We start from the raw sequence: 19,247 nt of genomic DNA on the forward strand, positions 1-19,247 counted from the left end.
CCACAGTAAAAAAATATGCTAGTTTCTGTACAAAAAGTGCACAATAAAGTGATGAGAAACAAATGTAACGTAAAACCCCGTCACTCACAAGTCATCACGTCTCACTAACGTAAAAGACGTAATTTGGTGGACAGGTCTCTGTTAAACTAAACCAGTAAGGGTTACGTTAAGCAAAAATGAGTTGATGACTGCACTACACATTATATCACTGTGATACTTTGAGCTCGAACGTACTTAAATAACATGACTAATGATAAAAGTGAAGAAAAAAACAGCTGATTGGGCGGCTTTTAATTTTTTTAAGCAGCCCAAATTTTGTCTACCCACCCAATGCGTTATTCTCCGGTCCAAGCCGATCAAAAGAAGCCCAATTGGGCGGAAACCCGCCCAATCTGGCAACACTGTTGGGCCCTATGTATAAAACTGCTGTTTTTCTCCTGCTTCTTCTTTGGTGTTTTATTGGCGGTTGGAAAACCAGCTTAAAGGTGCATTACCTCCACCGACTGGACTGGAGAGTGAATCAGGATATAATGCCGCTCACAGTAAAATTTTAATCTTAACTGTGTCAAAATGAGTCTTAAGTGTGTCCAACCTACTGCTCTGCTTCTTAAACTTTTTATTTTTAGTCCAGCTCTTCAGCTGATCTCACTTACAGTTTTCATCAAATTGAAGATTAAAAATCATCAAGATCCCATAGTCTTACATTGAGGGAATGTTCAAACGAGCCAACACTATTCAAACTCCAACCGACAAAATTCAAACTCCAACTGTCAAAATTCAAACTCCAACCGACAAAATTCAAACTCCAACTGTCAAAATTCAAATATTTGGAGTTTGAATTTTGACAGTTGGAGTTTGAATAGTGTTGGCTCATTTGAACATTCCCTCAATGTAAAACTATGGGATTTTGATGATTTTTAATCTTCAATTTGATGAAAACTAAATTTGAATGGATTAGAAATAGTTGACAGAAGGGAAGCTTGATTGAGTCTCGAGGGATTGTGGGAGTTTAAATGTCAAAATTCAAACTCCAACTGTCAAAATTAGTGATGGGAAGTTCGGATAATTTGAGTCTCGTTCAGCAAAATGAACAAATCTTTTTCCGAGTCATTTCGTTCATTTTACCAAAATATAATTAAAAAGCTACGTGTTACTTCCATAACACATGTACTGCTTGTACAAAGTTGATTACACTACAAACAAGACAAAACTATAATGCTATTAGAAAAGGTAAAAGAAAAGGTTAATTCATTGTTTACCTGGGTCTTCAGTCTATGATTAGCTCCCTCACCTCTATCTGTACGGGTTTGAGTCATTCGTTCATCCTGATAGCACACGTACATCTCGGAGATGTCTATTTGACGTCTGCATTTACATCTGCAAGACATCTGCATGACGTAGTTTGCTCATCTGCAATACGTCTATTAGACGTTTCCTATCAGATGTCAAATAGACGTCTATTAGATGTCTTTAAGACGTTTATGATTCAGAATGCATGTAAAACTGACATCTAATAGACGTCTGCCAGACATTTGTACACAGCAGATGCTTTCCAGATCAAGAGATCTTTAACAGACATCTTGCAGACGTACTTGTGCTATCTGGTAGTTGCGCCATTGCGCATGCGCGACTGAACGAACCACTCCCCGAGACGACTCGTTCTTCCCGAGTTATAAAGGGAAAACATGTACTATGGTGAAATATTATTGCATTTTAAAATAACAATTTTCTATGTGAATATATTTCAAAATCTAATTTATTCCTGTGATGCAAAGCTGAATTTTTTGAGAAGTCTTCAGTGTCACATGATCCTTCAGAAGTCATTCTAATATACTTTATTTATTATATGTGACACTGAAGACTGCTGAAAATTCAGCTTTGCATCACAGGAATAAATTCGATTTTAAAGTTTATTAATATAAACACCATTATTTTATATTGCAATAACATTTTGCAATATTACTGTTATTTTTCTGTATTTTTGATCAAATAAATGCAGCCTTGATGAGCAGAAGAAACTTTCTTTTGAGCTGCAGCAAATTTAGACTAATAATAATACACTCACATCGTCTTAAATCGTTGAAAATGAATAGTGTCCGACAAACATTAGTCAATCAGCTGGATAACAACAGGCAAATTACCAATTTGTATTTCAGTTAAGATTATGTTTTACGATTTGTGACCCTGGAGAACAAAAACAGTATTTGTAGCAATGGCCAAAAGTACACAGTATGGGTCAAAATCATTGATTTTATGCCAAAAATCATCAGGATATTAAGTAAAGAAAATGTTTCATGAAGATATTTAGCAAACTTCCTTCCATAAATATATCAAAACTTAATTTTGGATTAGTAATATGCATTCAGACCTTCATTTGAACAACCTTAGAGGTGATTTTCTCAATATTTTGGTTGTTTTGATTTTCCTGATTCAGAATTGTGAAGACCCAAAGGACAGAGTCAGTCAGAGCTCAGAGACCAAATAACCCAAGTTTTATTAGTCCTAGTCTGATATGTTTACATACGCGTTAAACTCTACAAATTAAATATGACGACAAGAAACGCAAACATCTTTTAAAAACAGTGGCTCATTGAAGCAAAGCTCTTTTGTTAATGTGGCACGAAGGCAGTCTCACTCACATCAACACACTCCAGAACTAGAGGCACATGATATTAGTTTGGCAGATGAGACTCTGATTGATCATATACACATATATGAGTGAGTTCCAGTTTAGTTTCCAGGATTCAGACGAACACAGAGACGTGAGAAAGTGCGGAAGCGTTTGTTCCAGTGTCCTGCAGCTGATTGGCCGGCCGGAATCCCTGCGTCTGATTGGTCTGCGGCGAAGGCACGTGTGTGAGGCTCCTCCCCCTCAGGAGGCGTGTGTGTTGTGGGGGTGTCCGTCGTGGAGCGCGCTCAGAGCCAGTCTCAGGTGTTCTCTCAGCGTCTCCGCCTCTCGCTCGCTGCGGCTCTTCATGGCGCTCAGCTCCTCACACACCTCACTGTAGCGATCGCACACACTGCTCTTCTCCTGACACACACACACACACACACACACACAGTTACGTTAGGTCACGTCCTCATCCTGCTGCAGATGTCTGTTCAAATCAGTCGTTCACACTCTTCTAAGAGCACTAATAGTTCAACACTTGACTCCAGTGAACTGAGTGAACATGCCATTGGTTTAACATGAGAACACCACTGTTGGGCTTTGATTCGGCTGACCTTACAAACATACTCATCTGCTGCTCAAGCTTTCATTATTATTATTCCTCTTAGAGTAAACCTCTGAGCGCTACTCCTCCTAGAGTTTCAGTCTGAACCACCGTGCTAGAAACATGTCAGTCATGCTAATGTCATGTAAATAACGTGCTAGTCAGCCTAGAAACATGCTAATCATGCTAAAAACATGCTAGCAACTTGCTAGTCAGCCTAGAAACATGCTAATGACTTGCTTATGCTAAAAACTTGCTAGTCAGCCTAGAAACATGCTAATGACTTGCTTATGCTAAAAACTTGCTAGTCAGCCTAGAAACATGCTAATGACTTGCTAATCATGCTAAAAACTTGCTAGTCAGCCTAGAAACATGCTAATGACTTGCTTATGCTAAAAACTTGCTAGTCAGCCTAGAAACATGCTAATGACTTGCTAATCATGCTAAAAACTTGCTAGTCAGCCTAGAAACATGCTAATGACTTGCTAATCATGCTAAAAACTTGCTAGTCAGCCTAGAAACATGCTAATGACTTGCTAATCATGCTAGAAACTTGCTAGTCAGCCTAGAAACATGCTAATGACTTGCTAATCATGCTAAAAACTTGCTAGTCAGCCTAGAAACATGCTAATGACTTGCTAATCATGCTAAAAACTTGCTAGTCAGCCTAGAAACATGCTAATGACTTGCTAATCATGCTAAAAACTTGCTAGTCAGCCTAGAAACATGCTAATGACTTGCTAATCATGCTAAAAACTTGCTAGTCAGCCTAGAAACATGCTAATGACTTGCTAATCATGCTAAAAACTTGCTAGTCAGCCTAGAAACATGCTAATGACTTGCTAATCATGCTAGAAACATGTTAGAAACATGCTAAAAACTTGCTAGTCAGCCTAGAAACATGCTAATGACTTGCTAATCATGCTAAAAACTTGCTAGTCAGCCTAGAAACATGCTAATGACTTGCTAATCATGCTAAAAACTTGCTAGTCAGCCTAGAAACATGCTAATGACTTGCTAATCATGCTAGAAACATGTTAGAAACATGCTAAAAACTTGCTAGTCAGCCTAGAAACATGCTAATGACTTGCTAATCATGCTAAAAACTTGCTAGTCAGCCTAGAAACATGCTAATGACTTGCTAATCATGCTAGAAACATGTTAGAAACATGCTAAAAACTTGCTAGTCAGCCTAGAAACATGCTAATGACTTGCTAATCATGCTAGAAACATGTTAGAAACATGCTAAAAACTTGCTAGTCAGCCTAGAAACATGCTAATGACTTGCTAATCATGCTAAAAACTTGCTAGTCAGCCTAGAAACATGCTAATGACTTGCTAATCATGCTAGAAACATGTTAGAAACATGCTAAAAACTTGCTAGTCAGCCTAGAAACATGCTAATGACTTGCTAATAATGCTAGAAACATGTTAGAAACATGCTAAAAACTTGCTAGTCAGCCTAGAAACATGCTAATGACTTGCTAATCATGCTAAAAACTTGCTAGTCAGCCTAGAAACATGCTAATGACTTGCTAATCATGCTAGAAACATGTTAGAAACATGCTAAAAACTTGTTAGTCAGCCTAGAAACATGCTAATGACTTGCTTATCATGCTAGAAACATGCTAGAAACTTGCTAATCATGCTAGAAACATGCTAGAAACTTGCTAGTCAGCCTGGAAACATGCTAATGACTTGCTAATCATGCTAAAAACTTGCTAGTCAGCCTAGAAACATGCTAATGACTTGCTAATCATGCTAAAAACTTGCTAGTCAGCCTAGAAACATGCTAATGACTTGCTAATCATGCTAAAAACTTGCTAGTCAGCCTAGAAACATGCTAATGACTTGCTAATCATGCTAGAAACATGTTAGAAACATGCTAAAAACTTGCTAGTCAGCCTAGAAACATGCTAATGACTTGCTAATCATGCTAAAAACTTGCTAGTCAGCCTAGAAACATGCTAATGACTTGCTAATCATGCTAGAAACATGTTAGAAACATGCTAAAAACTTGCTAGTCAGCCTAGAAACATGCTAATGACTTGCTAATCATGCTAGAAACATGTTAGAAACATGCTAAAAACTTGCTAGTCAGCCTAGAAACATGCTAATGACTTGCTAATCATGCTAAAAACTTGCTAGTCAGCCTAGAAACATGCTAATGACTTGCTAATCATGCTAAAAGCTTGCTAGTCAGCCTAGAAACATGCTAATGACTTGCTAATCATGCTAGAAACATGTTAGAAACATGCTAAAAACTTGCTAGTCAGCCTAGAAACATGCTAATGACTTGCTTATCATGCTAGAAACATGCTAGAAACTTGCTAATCATGCTAGAAACATGCTAGAAACTTGCTAGTCAGCCTGGAAACATGCAAATGACTTGCTAATCATGTTAGAAACATGTTAGAAACATGCTAGAAACTTGCTAATCATGCTAGAAACATGCTAGAAACTTGCTAGTCAGCCTGGAAACATGCTAATGACTTGCTAATCATGTTAGAAGCATGCTAGAAACTTGCTAGTCAGCCTGGAAACATGCTAATGACTTGCTAATCATGTTAGAAACATGCTAGAAACTTGCTAATCATGCTAGAAACATGCTAGAAACTTGCTAGTCAGCCTGGAAACATGCTAATGACTTGCTAATCATGTTAGAAACATGCTAGAAACTTGCTAATCATGCTAGAAACATGCTAATGACTTACTAATCGTGCTAGAAACATGCTGGCAAATTGCTTATCATGAAGGAAACATTATAAATGTGCTAGCAACTTGGTAATCCTGCTAGAAACATGTCAGTCATGCTAATGTCTTGTAAATAACATGCTAGTCAGTCTAGAAACATGCTAGCAACTTGCTAGTCAGCATAGAAACATGCTAATGACTTGCTAATCATGCTAGAATCATGCTGACAACTTGCTAATCATGAAGGAAACGTTATAAATGTGCTAACAACTTGCTAATCATGCTAGAAACATGTTGAAAACTTGCTAGATCAACCTATAAACATGCTAATGACTTGCTAATCATGCTAGAATCATGCTGACAACTTGCTAATCATGAAGGAAATGTTATAAATGGGCTAGCAACTTGCTAATCATGCTAGAAACATGTTAGAAACATGTTAGCAACTTCCTAAAGACATGCTGATAATGCAAGCAACATGTTAATTATACTAGATACATGCTAGCAACATGCTAATGACATGCTAGTAGCTTGTTAATCATGCTAGAAAAATGTTATAATCACGCTAACTACATTCTAATCATGTTAACGACATGCTAATCATCTAATCTATCTGTATAAAGTTCAAAACTTTAAACTTTTGCAGCTGCTTTAAACTTTCAAGATTGGCTTTCTAAAGGCAACCTAACGTTTGTCTTGACTAACTTTTTATCTAGTTTTCAGAACATGCTGACTTCCTCAGAGTTTTATTATTTTCTTTTTATTGGGCTTGTTTACTTGTATACTCTTTTTATGCTTAACTACTGAATGGCAAAGTAAAATGGTTGATTTTAGTTTCCTGTGGGGAATGAGTCATTTAGATGAATAGATTAATCGACAAATGAACCCTGACATTAACACATGGACACATATGAGAAACGCTCCACAAATGGACAGACATGTATTTCACAGGTATGAACACACACAGACACAGATGTGTTACCGTGGAGAGGAAGTGCAGCTGGTTGCGGAGGCTGTTGAGCTGCTTGTGTAAGTACTGCAGTTCATTCTCTCGCACACGCAGCAGCACCTGCAACACACACAATCATCAACACCATCACAAACACAGACATGAACACACACGGCAGAGGTCTGATTTCATGAAAAACTCAAACATGACTTCATTAAAGTGACTTCATGGTGATCGCCTCACTTCCTGTCCTTCGTGATGAGAGAAACTGAGCTTTCTATTCAATATAATGCAGTACATGTATCATTTATGTTCATGTGTACAGTGCTTGGCTGATACTAGGGCTGATTACTGACTCAATTACTAGCTCTCGATTCAGTTTGATATTGATCTGTTTGGATAAGTCTGATGTACAGAAAAACACCACAGAGAGTTAGGATCCACTGCGTCACCTGTGTCTCACACCACGACCTCTCAGTGCCGTCAGTAACCCCGTCTGACCCTTGACCTGTGACCAGAGACCGAATGACCTTCACCTCCTCCGACAGACGCGCTTGGAGATCCTACACACACACAGATTAATACGGCACACACACAACAAACCCATACAGTCTCACACTGACACATATTCAAAATCTACCTGCAACACTAAAAAATAAAATCGAAATATTTAGAGTAAAGTCAAAGTATTATGAAAATAAAGTTGAAATATTTTGAGAGTAAAGTCGTAATACTACGAGAACAAAGTCGAGATATTTCAATAATAAAAACGAAATATTCTGAGTAAAGTCGAAATATTACAAGAGTAAAATTTAAATATTATGAGAATAAAGTCAGATATAGTAGTATTTTTATTCTCGTAGTATTTTCACTTTATTCTCGAATTATTATGACTTTACTCTAAAAATATCTCGACTTTATTCTCTTAATACTTTGACTTTACTCTAAATATTTAGATTTTATTCTTAAATCATCTCGACTTTATTCTCGTAGTATTACGACTTTACTCTTAAAATATCTTGGCTTTATTCTCGTAGTATTTGATTTTACTCTCGAAATATTACAACTTTACTCTCAAAATATTTCGACTTTTTTCTCGTAGCATTTTAACTTTACTCAAAATATTTCGTGAGTAAATTTCCGACGTTACTCTCTGAGTATTCCGACGTTACTCTCTGAGTATTCCGACTGTACTCTCGGAGTATTCCGACGTTACTCTCGGAGTATTCCGACGTTACTCTCGGAGTATTCCGACGTTACTCTCGGAGTATTCCGACGTTACTCTCGGAGTATTCCGACGTTACTCTCGGAGTATTCCGACGTTACTCTCGGAGTATTCCGACGTTACTCTCGGAGTATTCCGACGTTACTCTCGGAGTATTCCGACGTTACTCTCGGAGTATTCCGACTGTACTCTCGGAGTATTCCGACTGTACTCTCGGAGTATTCCGACGTTACTCTCGGAGTATTCCGACGTTACTCTCGGAGTATTCCGACGTTACTCTCGGAGTATTCCGACTGTACTCTCGGAGTATTCCGACGTTACTCTCGGAGTATTCCGACGTTACTCTCGGAGTATTCCGACTGTACTCTCGGAGTATTCCGACTGTACTCTCGGAGTATTCCGACTGTACTCTCGGAGTATTCCGACGTTACTCTCGGAGTATTCCGACGTTACTCTCGGAGTATTCCGACGTTACTCTCGGAGTATTCCGACTGTACTCTCGGAGTATTCCGACTGTACTCTCGGAGTATTCCGACTGTACTCTCGGAGTATTCCGACTGTACTCTCGGAGTATTCCGACTGTACTCTCGGAGTATTCCGACTGTACTCTCGGAGTATTCCGACTGTACTCTCGGAGTATTCCGACTGTACTCTCGGAGTATTCCGACTGTACTCTCAAAATATTTTGAGACTAATATTTTGACTTTACTCGTAATATTTAATAATAACATCTTGACTATATTCTTGTAGTATTTCAACTTTATTCTCATAGCATTTGGACTGTATTCTCGAAATATTATGACTTTAATCTTGTAATTTTTTTACGTGGCACTAAAACACAGTCATAAAATATAAATATGGATAATATTGTAAATAAATATTTGAAAAATATTTAATAATATTTTCCATATTTACTTAATGATATCATAGACTTCTACAGCGTAATAATCACATTATGGCCTGAATAAAAATTCAGACTTTTGTTAAGCCTTAAGCTCAAACTGAAGTGTTCTGTGGTGTTGTGAGGACCAATGTGTCTCACCTGGTTGTCTTTCTTGAGCTGCTCTATCTGTGTGTCTTTCTGGCTCATGAGTGTGTGTGTGTCGAGGCTGAGCTGCTGCGCTCGCCTCAGCTCCAGACACTTCTGAGAGTATCGCTCCGACAGAGCCTGCAGCTCCCGCCGCAGAGACGCCACCTCCGCCCTACACACCAACACACAGAGATCAATCCGAGACACCACTCCTGCAGTGCACGTGTGTGTGTGTGTGTGTGTGTGTGTGTGTGTGTGTGTGTGTGTGTGTGTGTGTGTGTACTCACTGTTGCTGTTTGTCAAGTGTGTGTGAATCCATCCCACGAGTCTCTCTGAGTTTTGTGGTTTTCTCCAGCTCTTCTCTGTGTGCTTTCTGTAACGCCTCCATCACTGAAACACAAACACACAAGTCTACATTACAGCTAACTGAACACACTCTGGAGGAGTCCAGCGTGAACTACCAATGGGGGAGGAGTCCAGCGTAAACTACCAATGGGGGAGGAGTCCAGCGTGAACTACCAATGGGGGAGGAGTCCAGCGTGAACTACCAATGGGGGAGGAGTCCAGCGTGAACTACCAATGGGGGAGGAGTCCAGCGTAAACTACCAATGGGGGAGGAGTCCAGCGTAAACTACCAATGGGGGAGGAGTCCAGCGTAAACTACCAATGGGGGAGGAGTCCAGCGTAAACTACCAATGGGGGAGGAGTCCAGCGTGAACTACCAATGGGGGAGGAGTCCAGCGTGAACTACCAATGGGGGAGGAGTCCAGCGTGAACTACCAATGGGGGAGGAGTCCAGCGTGAACTACCAATGGGGGAGGAGTCCAGCGTGAACTACCAATGGGGGAGGAGTCCAGCGTGAACTACCAATGGGGGAGGAGTCCAGCGTGAACTACCAATGGGGGAGGAGTCCAGCGTGAACTACCAATGGGGGAGGAGTCCAGCGTGAACTACCAATGGGGGAGGAGTCCAGCGTGAACTACCAATGGGGGAGGAGTCCAGCGTGAACTACCAATGGGGGAGGAGTCCAGCGTAAACTACCAAAGGGGGAGGAGTCCAGCGTGAACTACCAAAGGGGGAGGAGTCCAGCGTGAACTACCAAAGGGGGAGGAGTCCAGGGTGAACTACCAAAGGGGGAGGAGTCCAGGGTGAACTACCAGTGGGGGAGGAGTCCAGCGTGAACTACCAAAGGGGGAGGAGTCCAGGGTGAACTACCAGTGGGGGAGGAGTCCAGGGTGAACTACCAGTGGGGGAGGAGTCCAGGGTGAACTACCAGTGGGGGAGGAGTCCAGCGTGAACTACCAACGGGGGAGGAGTCCAGCGTGAACTACCAACGGGGGAGGAGTCCAGCGTGAACTACCAACGGGGGAGGAGTCCAGCGTGAACTACCAACGGGGGAGGAGTCCAGCGTGAACTACCAACGGGGGAGGAGTCCAGCGTGAACTACCAACGGGGGAGGAGTCCAGCGTGAACTACCAACGGGGGAGGAGTCCAGCGTGAACTACCAACGGGGGAGGAGTCCAGCGTGAACTACCAACGGGGGAGGAGTCCAGCGTGAACTACCAACGGGGGAGGAGTCCAGCGTGAACTACCAACGGGGGAGGAGTCCAGCGTGAACTACCAGTGGGGGAGGAGTCCAGCGTGAACTACCAGTGGGGGAGGAGTCCAGCGTGAACTACCAACGGGGGAGGAGTCCAGCGTGAACTACCAACGGGGGAGGAGTCCAGCGTGAACTACCAACGGGGGAGGAGTCCAGCGTGAACTACCAGAGGGGGAGGAGTCCAGCGTGAACTACCAGAGGGGGAGGAGTCCAGCGTGAACTACCAACGGGGGAGGAGTCCAGCGTGAACTACCAACGGGGGAGGAGTCCAGCGTGAACTACCAGTGGGGGAGGAGTCCAGCGTGAACTACCAACGGGGGAGGAGTCCAGCGTGAACTACCAGTGGGGGAGGAGTCCAGCGTGAACTACCAACGGGGGAGGAGTCCAGCGTGAACTACCAACGGGGGAGGAGTCCAGCGTGAACTACCAGTGGGGGAGGAGTCCAGCGTGAACTACCAACGGGGGAGGAGTCCAGCGTGAACTACCAGAGGGGGAGGAGTCCAGCGTGAACTACCAACGGGGGAGGAGTCCAGCGTGAACTACCAACGGGGGAGGAGTCCAGCGTGAACTACCAACGGGGGAGGAGTCCAGCGTGAACTACCAGTGGGGGAGGAGTCCAGCGTGAACTACCAACGGGGGAGGAGTCCAGCGTGAACTACCAGTGGGGGAGGAGTCCAGCGTGAACTACCAACGGGGGAGGAGTCCAGCGTGAACTACCAGTGGGGGAGGAGTCCAGCGTGAACTACCAGAGGGGGAGGAGTCCAGCGTGAACTACCAGAGGGGGAGGAGTCCAGCGTGAACTACCAACGGGGGAGGAGTCCAGCGTGAACTACCAACGGGGGAGGAGTCCAGCGTGAACTACCAACGGGGGAGGAGTCCAGCGTGAACTACCAGTGGGGGAGGAGTCCAGCGTGAACTACCAGTGGGGGAGGAGTCCAGCGTGAACTACCAGCGGGGGAGGAGTCCAGCGTGAACTACCAACGGGGGAGGAGTCCAACGTGAACTACCAGTGGGGGAGGAGTCCAGCGTGAACTACCAACGGGGGAGGAGTCCAGCGTGAACTACCAGTGGGGGAGGAGTCCAGCGTGAACTACCAGTGGGGGAGGAGTCCAGCGTGAACTACCAACGGGGGAGCAGACAGTGAGTGTGTTCTGCAGTGATTGGTTCATTACCGCGTGCGGTGGCTTCTGTCTCCTCCTTCAGCAGTGCGTCTCTCTGCCGCTCCAGAGTGCTGATCTGCTGGGCGTGCTGCTTCTCCAGCTCCTCCAGCGCCTCCTTGTGCGCTCGCTCCATCTGCTGCAGCATCTCACCGCAGCCTGACTCCGCCCCGCAGCGCCCCGCCCACCCCTCCCGCCCCCCCTGCCCCGCCCTCAGCTCCACCAGCTGCTGCCTCAGAGACGCCACCTGCAGGAGAGAGACAGAAGCAGAGGTAAAGCCTTCTGCAGGAAGCACAGGTGTACTGGACAGGAAGTGTAAAAACACGCTCATGCACACACACAAACACACAGAGAGAGCAGAACAAATGACTGTGAATAAAATCTTTATGAAGCTCATACAGTCATTTTTTCTGGTGATCTTTAACCCTTATAGATTTCGTTAACCTAATATATTTTAAAATATATTGTACAAATTTATATTATAACAATGTGTTTTCTTGTTTTCTTTCAGTTCGGAATGTGTTACACAAGGGTTAATAGGTCTCTCTGTGTTCTATTCAGTTCTCATAAAGTCATTCATGAGAGCAGATAGATTTATTCACGCACTACCTCCCTCTCCAGCGCCTGATTGGCTGACCGCGAGCCCATCGGCGGGAGCGACCTCGTCTCTTTGAGCGGCAGCCGCTCGAACTCCGCCCACTTCCTCTCGATCTCCTCCTCGATTCGCCTCTGTTCCGACAGCTGGCCCGCCCCCTTCCGCGACAGCACCGCCTCCCACTGGTTGTGGGCGTCGTCACGCGGCCGCTCCTCCTGCCATTGGCTGTGCTCTCTCACCTGCCCCTCCCCCGACTCCCTCTGATTGGCAGAGGCGGGAGTAGAAGGCGTGGCTACGGGCGACAGCTCGACATAGTCGAATTTGCTGTGGGAGGGGTTTGCGCTGCTGGGGGAGGCCTCTGATTGGCTGCGGAGGCGGAGGGACGACGAATGACGGGCGTTTTCTTTATCGCCGCTGCAGTTGGGCAGCCTGAAACACATTAAATGAAAAGAATTCATTAGTAACTCCTTATCACTGCAACTAACGACTAGTTTAAATTTGTGTATATTTATTATGTATATACAAATACACACACTTGCATGTATATAAATATATTTAATACAATTTATATGAATAGAAATGTTAGTATTTTGTAAATATATTCTGTAGACAATATTTAAAGTATTTTAATACACCGAAATAATGAATTTAATGAAGAAATATAGTTATATTATAATAATATTACTGTATAAAAAAAATTATAATTCTTATTTTAATAAATTGCAAATAATAAATTAAATATAATAAACAGTAAATGGTGATGTTACTATTGCGTTGAAAAATATACTGAATATTGAACTACAATAATAGTTGTTTAAATGTTTTCAAATATAAAGCGCAACAGTAATAATACTTCTATACTGTAAAGTACAATAATAATAGTGACACTTATTTAAATATTTTAGTTATTAAAAATGAGTATATAATAACAATGACTATAGATATTAAATCTTTTTATTTTATTAAATTATAAATCGTCACAAGTGTTACTACCATAATAATAGTATTGTGTTGCAAAATAAAAATAAGTGTTTAACAATAGTTATATTTTAATAAACAATAATAATGCTATTGTTTTTTTTTTTTTGTATTTAATAATAATAAGTATTATTTTATTTTACAGAATAACAGTAATAACAACATTACAATGCTATCATTTAAAATCGTTTTTATTTCTCTGCCTAAAAATGTTAAACTCCAGAACTTTTATTTTGGCGGAAAAACCACCTGATTTATTATTTGGGCAGATTGCCACATAAATGCACACTATTAAGTGTTCTTATTAAGTAACTCAAGTTTCAGAGATAGAGTTCATGTGGAGCAACATTTTAGAAATCTCATTGGATCAATGTGAAACCAAAATGTGACATGTTTCCATGCAGAATGAGTTGTGCAACCGTTAGTGTGCGTGTGTGTGTGAGAGAGCCGGACTGACTTCGTGAGGTCTGGAGAGCTGCCAGGACGAACGTTTTTCCGCAAAATCTCGATCCAGTTCCTCCGTATGCCCGCGGTCATGGCGGAGAGCGTGAAGACGGCGTCTGTGGTCTACGGGACACACAGAGAACAGACTGAGTATCTGCAGATCAGATGCTGCCGATTTGCCGTCTGCGGGAGGAATGCAGCGAGTCCAGACGCGATCGCGTCCTCCTCCTGTACTGACCTGAATCTGAAAGCCGTAGTTCTTCTCCACGTCGAACTCAGAGACCTTCACACACGACTTCAGATCGATCTCGCCATCCACCTCGTCTCTCTGAGCACAGAACAGAACAATAAATCATCAGAAACCAGCAAATCAACATAGAATGATCATGTGACACGGAAGTAGAAGTGTGTGGTTCTCACCTCCTCTGCTGCAGAGTCTCTGTAGTACTTCAGTCCAGCATCTGTCAGCACAAACCAGTGTTTCCTCCACTGAACACACACACACACACACACACACACACACACACACACACACACACACACACACACACACACACACACACACAGTCAGTCAAACACATCTGAGCATCATCTCACACTGAAGAACAGACAGGCTACTCTTACCTAGTATTAATTGTCAGTATGAGTTGTAAAGCTACTGTAGGCCAGTATTAACTGTCAGTATGAGTTGTAAAGCTACTGTAGACCAGGATTAATTGTCAGTATGAGTTGTAAAGCTACTGTAGGCCAGTATTAACTGTCAGTACGAGTTGTAAAGCTACTGTAGGCCAGGATTAATTGTCAGTATGAGTTGTAAAGCTACTGTAGGCCAGGATTAATTGTCAGTATGAGTTGTAAAGCTACTGTAGGCCAGGATTAATTGTCAGTATGAGTTGTAAAGCTACTGTAGGCCAGGATTAATTGTCAGTATGAGTTGTAAAGCTACTGTAGGCCAGGATTAATTGTCAGTATGAGTTGTAAAGCTACTGTAGGCCAGTATTAACTGTCAGTACGAGTTGTAAAGCTACTGTAGGCCAGGATTAATTGTCAGTATGAGTTGTAAAGCTACTGTAGGCCAGGATTAATTGTCAGTATGAGTTGTAAAGCTACTGTAGGCCAGGATTAATTGTCAGTATGAGTTGTAAAGCTACTGTAGGCCAGGATTAATTGTCAGTATGAGTTGTAAAGCTACTGTAGGCCAGGATTAATTGTCAGTATGAGTTGTAAAGCTACTGTAGGCCAGGATTAATTGTCAGTACGAGTTGTAAAGCTACTGTAGGCCAGGATTAATTGTCAGTATGAGTTGTAAAGCTACTGTAGGCCAGTATTAACTGTCAGTACGAGTTGTAAAGCTACTGTAGGCCAGGATTAATTGTCAGTATGAGTTGTAAAGCTACTGTAGGCCAGGATTAATTGTCAGTATGAGTTGTAAAGCTACTGTAGGCCAGGATTAATTGTCAGTATGAGTTGTAAAGCTACTGTAGGCCAGGATTAATTGTCAGTATGAGTTGTAAAGCTACTGTAGGCCAGGATTAATTGTCAGTATGAGTTGTAAAGCTACTGTAGGCCAGTATTAACTGTCAGTACGAGTTGTAAAGCTACTGTAGGCCAGGATTAATTGTCAGTATGAGTTGTAAAGCTACTGTAGGCCAGGATTAATTGTCAGTATGAGTTGTAAAGCTACTGTAGGCCAGGATTAATTGTCAGTATGAGTTGTAAAGCTACTGTAGGCCAGGATTAATTGTCAGTATGAGTTGTAAAGCTACTGTAGGCCAGGATTAATTGTCAGTATGAGTTGTAAAGCTACTGTAGGCCAGGATTAATTGTCAGTATGAGTTGTAAAGCTACTGTAGGCCAGTATTAACTGTCAGTACGAGTTGTAAAGCTACTGTAGGCCAGGATTAATTGTCAGTATGAGTTGTAAAGCTACTGTAGGCCAGGATTAATTGTCAGTATGAGTTGTAAAGCTACTGTAGGCCAGGATTAATTGTCAGTATGAGTTGTAAAGCTACTGTAGGCCAGGATTAATTGTCAGTATGAGTTGTAAAGCTACTGTAGGCCAGGATTAATTGTCAGTATGAGTTGTAAAGCTACTGTAGGCCAGGATTAATTGTCAGTATGAGTTGTAAAGCTACTGTAGGCCAGGATTAATTGTCAGTATGAGTTGTAAAGCTACTGTAGGCCAGGATTAATTGTTAGTATGAGTTGTAAAGCTACTGTAGGCCAGGATTAATTGTTAGTATGAGTTGTAAAGCTACTGTAGGCCAGGATTAATTGTCAGTACGAGTTGTAAAGCTACTGTAGGCCAGGATTAATTGTCAGTACGAGTTGTAAAGCTACTGTAGGCCAGGATTAATTGTCAGTATGAGTTGTAAAGCTACTGTAGGCCAGGATTAATTGTCAGTATGAGTTGTAAAGCTACTGTAGGCCAGGATTAATTGTCAGTATGAGTTGTAAAGCTACTGTAGGCCAGGATTAATTGTTAGTATGAGTTGTAAAGCTACTGTAGGCCAGGATTAACTGTCAGTACGAGTTGTAAAGCTACTGTAGACCAGGATTAACTGTCAGTACGAGTTGTAAAGCTACTGTAGGCCAGGATTAACTGTCAGTACGAGTTGTAAAGCTACTGTAGGCCAGGATTAATTGTCAGTATGAGTTGTAAAGCTACTGTAGACCAGGATTAACTGTCAGTACGAGTTGTAAAGCTACTGTAGGCCAGGATTAATTGTCAGTATGAGTCGTAAAGCTACTGTAGGCCAGGATTAATTGTCAGTACGAGTCGTAAAGCTACTGTAGGCCAGGATTAATTGTCAGTATGAGTTGTAAAGCTACTGTAGACCAGGATTAACTGTCAGTACGAGTTGTAAAGCTACTGTAGGCCAGGATTAACTGTCAGTACGAGTTGTAAAGCTACTGTAGGCCACTCTCACCTCTCCGCTCTCGTCCAGTTTAGACATCCATCCCTTCTTGAAGTTGAGCAGGTCAGGCTGCAGACAGACAGATGAGTTTATCAGAGCAGTGTAATCACACACACATCAGTGTCACCATCGGTGTGAGTGTGAGGAACAAACACAAGAGCACAGGAAACATGACACAGTGATGGTGAAACCGCTGCCGTCCAATATGACTGAATAACAGCACATCCACTTCACCGACCCGCCTGATAATACTGGACAAACTGGGGCCAGATTCACCAATCATTCTCAATTCCTGACTGCCATTTTCTTCTTATTACTAAAATAAATAAAAGTTAAGAATATTTGGTTTTCCCCAAAAATTTTAAAAACATCGTAAATAACTTTTTAAAGTCAGGATAGCCCGAGACTCGTCTTAAATCCCAAACAGTAAGAATTATTTAGTGAATTTATTGGGTTATTTCAGATTAAATGTTATATTTAAGCATTGCAACACTACTAGCTACACATAATAAATATTAGGAGTATTAATCAAGATGAGCAGGAGTTCTCTGAAGTGACAGCGATGACTGATAATGTAAACAATGATCGGTCATGATTATAGCCCATGGAAGACCCTAGTTTTTGCTGACATCAAAACTCAGTAGCAACTCTACAAAAGACTCAGATAGGGAGATTTAATTAACCATTCTTTTTATGTTATTTAGCCTATAAATACGACATTATCTTAGGCCGTATTTAGCGCATATGATTGCCCAGGATAATCTGCAGAAACCGTAAAAAAGCCAAGTTTATAAATGGGTGAACTATCCCTTTAACCAGCACAAAACAACCCCCCCAAAAATATTATATAATTGTTGTCAGTGTTGCATAATTTGGGTCATTTGGCACACAGATGCATGCAAGTGTGTGTGTTTGCATTAGTTTAACCTACATTGGGAAGGCCAAATGTCCCCACAAAAAAGAAGGGAAACATTTTGACATTTCAGGCCCCACAAGGAACACATAAACTATAGTCCATTTAATAAAGCTTATTTTTTTGCTCAATAAAAACATTTAGTACTGTGTGCTTTACCAGGGTTTAATCTGATCATTAGTTCTTGTGTAGTTTAGTAATAGCGGCATGTGTCTGGACAGGCCGCGTTTCTGATTTCCCAGCAGGCATTGGTTCATGCAATCATGCAGAAATATGATGCATTCATAATGAGTCAATCCAGCAGCTGAGTTTAGATCAAACTCTTACAGGACTGGAGATTGAATCAAATACTGATTCATAGTTCATCGCATCAATCAGGATTCAAGCACTTTGCAATGATTTAGTGCTTTCAAAGGTTACAGAAACACAGATGAACATCAGAAAGACATGTTACATGCTCAGTGAAGGTGTCTTTACACAACTGAGTTCAAATTCAGTATGAAGACGCGATGCCGCATTGAAACCAGATTCAAGTGTGCATGCTCTTAAACATCTGTGTAAACACATCTAGAAGCGGTGCAGAGCAAACACACACACATTTGTGAATTTGACAGCTGAACTCAAACTCATTCAAATGTGTTTATGTGAGTTTGTGTGTATTTACATCAAGCAAGGATCAACCTGAGCAATGCGCGTGCGCGGTGCGGGGTGTGTCGCGCGCGCAGAAACACACAAATATATAAACAACAAGTTGTGTTTGCTCACGAACCACCCTCCCACACACACACAGTGTGCAAACACAACACCTCGACACACAAAGACAAAGACCCAAATGAACTTATTCAACACAGGATCAAAGCAGCATCGTGTTTACACTCACAAAGACGGATATTAAAGTGAAATAAAGTGAAACTGACCGTCATGATGTTCAATCCAGCCGCAGCACAAACACAAGCACAAGCACTGATTACATAAGCCGCATCTGAGGCGCTTTAGTTCTGTCAAGTTTCCCTGTAGCTGAAGATCTTCATGTTTAATACCGCTTTTAATAACTGAATCGATAGATCAAGGCGTAAGTTTGACGGAACTCGCGCTGCTGTGCTGTTACCGGGGCGGAGCACGAGTGGAGTTCAGCGGAAGCGAGCGGCCAATCAGAACCGCACAGCGCAGCACAGCAACCAATCAGAAGCGCTCAAAGTAGCACAGTAACCAATCTGAACTGTTTAGAGCAGCGCAGCAACCAATTAGAACCGCATAGCGCAGCTCAGCAACCAATCAGAACCGCCCCATACAATCGGGTCATATTAAATCCGTTGAGCTCCTACTAAAATCTTGGGGAAACTCAATATTTTAGCTTTCAATTACAACATAGCTTAAAGTTAGTGTGCCTTCGGTTTCACAGACAAGGCTTAAGTCTAGTCCCAGACTAAAATGCATGTCTGAGGCGTTTCAACTTAAAGAAACATAGCCTTATGGAAATTTACCATGGTTTTACTATGGTAAAAGTGTAGTAACCATGTTTTTTTTTG

At 42.1% G+C, this 19,247-nt stretch overlaps 1 protein-coding gene across 1 annotated transcript; it reads right to left on the reverse strand.

Moving 5' to 3' along the window:
* Positions 1 to 2,476: 2,476 nt before the first annotated feature.
* triobpb (TRIO and F-actin binding protein b) lies at positions 2,477 to 18,823 on the reverse strand. Its single transcript, XM_073847818.1, has 12 exons — positions 18,636 to 18,823; positions 16,818 to 16,874; positions 14,308 to 14,376; positions 14,126 to 14,215; positions 13,901 to 14,010; positions 12,480 to 12,894; positions 11,886 to 12,117; positions 9,401 to 9,503; positions 9,126 to 9,285; positions 7,311 to 7,421; positions 6,892 to 6,978; positions 2,477 to 3,031 (listed from the first exon to the last, which is right to left on the reverse strand). The coding sequence occupies exons 1-12, from the start codon at positions 18,639 to 18,641 to the stop codon at positions 2,873 to 2,875; spliced, it is 1,599 nt and encodes a 532-aa protein (XP_073703919.1). The 5' UTR covers positions 18,642 to 18,823; the 3' UTR covers positions 2,477 to 2,872.
* Between the last annotated feature and the right edge of the window lie 424 nt (positions 18,824 to 19,247).

This window comes from Garra rufa, chromosome 1 (assembly GCF_049309525.1).
Source record: "Garra rufa chromosome 1, GarRuf1.0, whole genome shotgun sequence".
Classification (NCBI taxonomy): domain Eukaryota; kingdom Metazoa; phylum Chordata; class Actinopteri; order Cypriniformes; family Cyprinidae; genus Garra; species Garra rufa.

Coding starts and splice junctions, on each gene's coding strand:
- triobpb (XM_073847818.1), bottom strand. Junction 9,504..11,885: donor GACAGAAGCCACCGCACGCG/GTAATGAACCAA, acceptor TTTGTGTTTCAG/TGATGGAGGCGTTACAGAAA. Junction 7,422..9,125: donor AGCTCAAGAAAGACAACCAG/GTGAGACACATT, acceptor GTGTGTGTGTAG/GATCTCCAAGCGCGTCTGTC.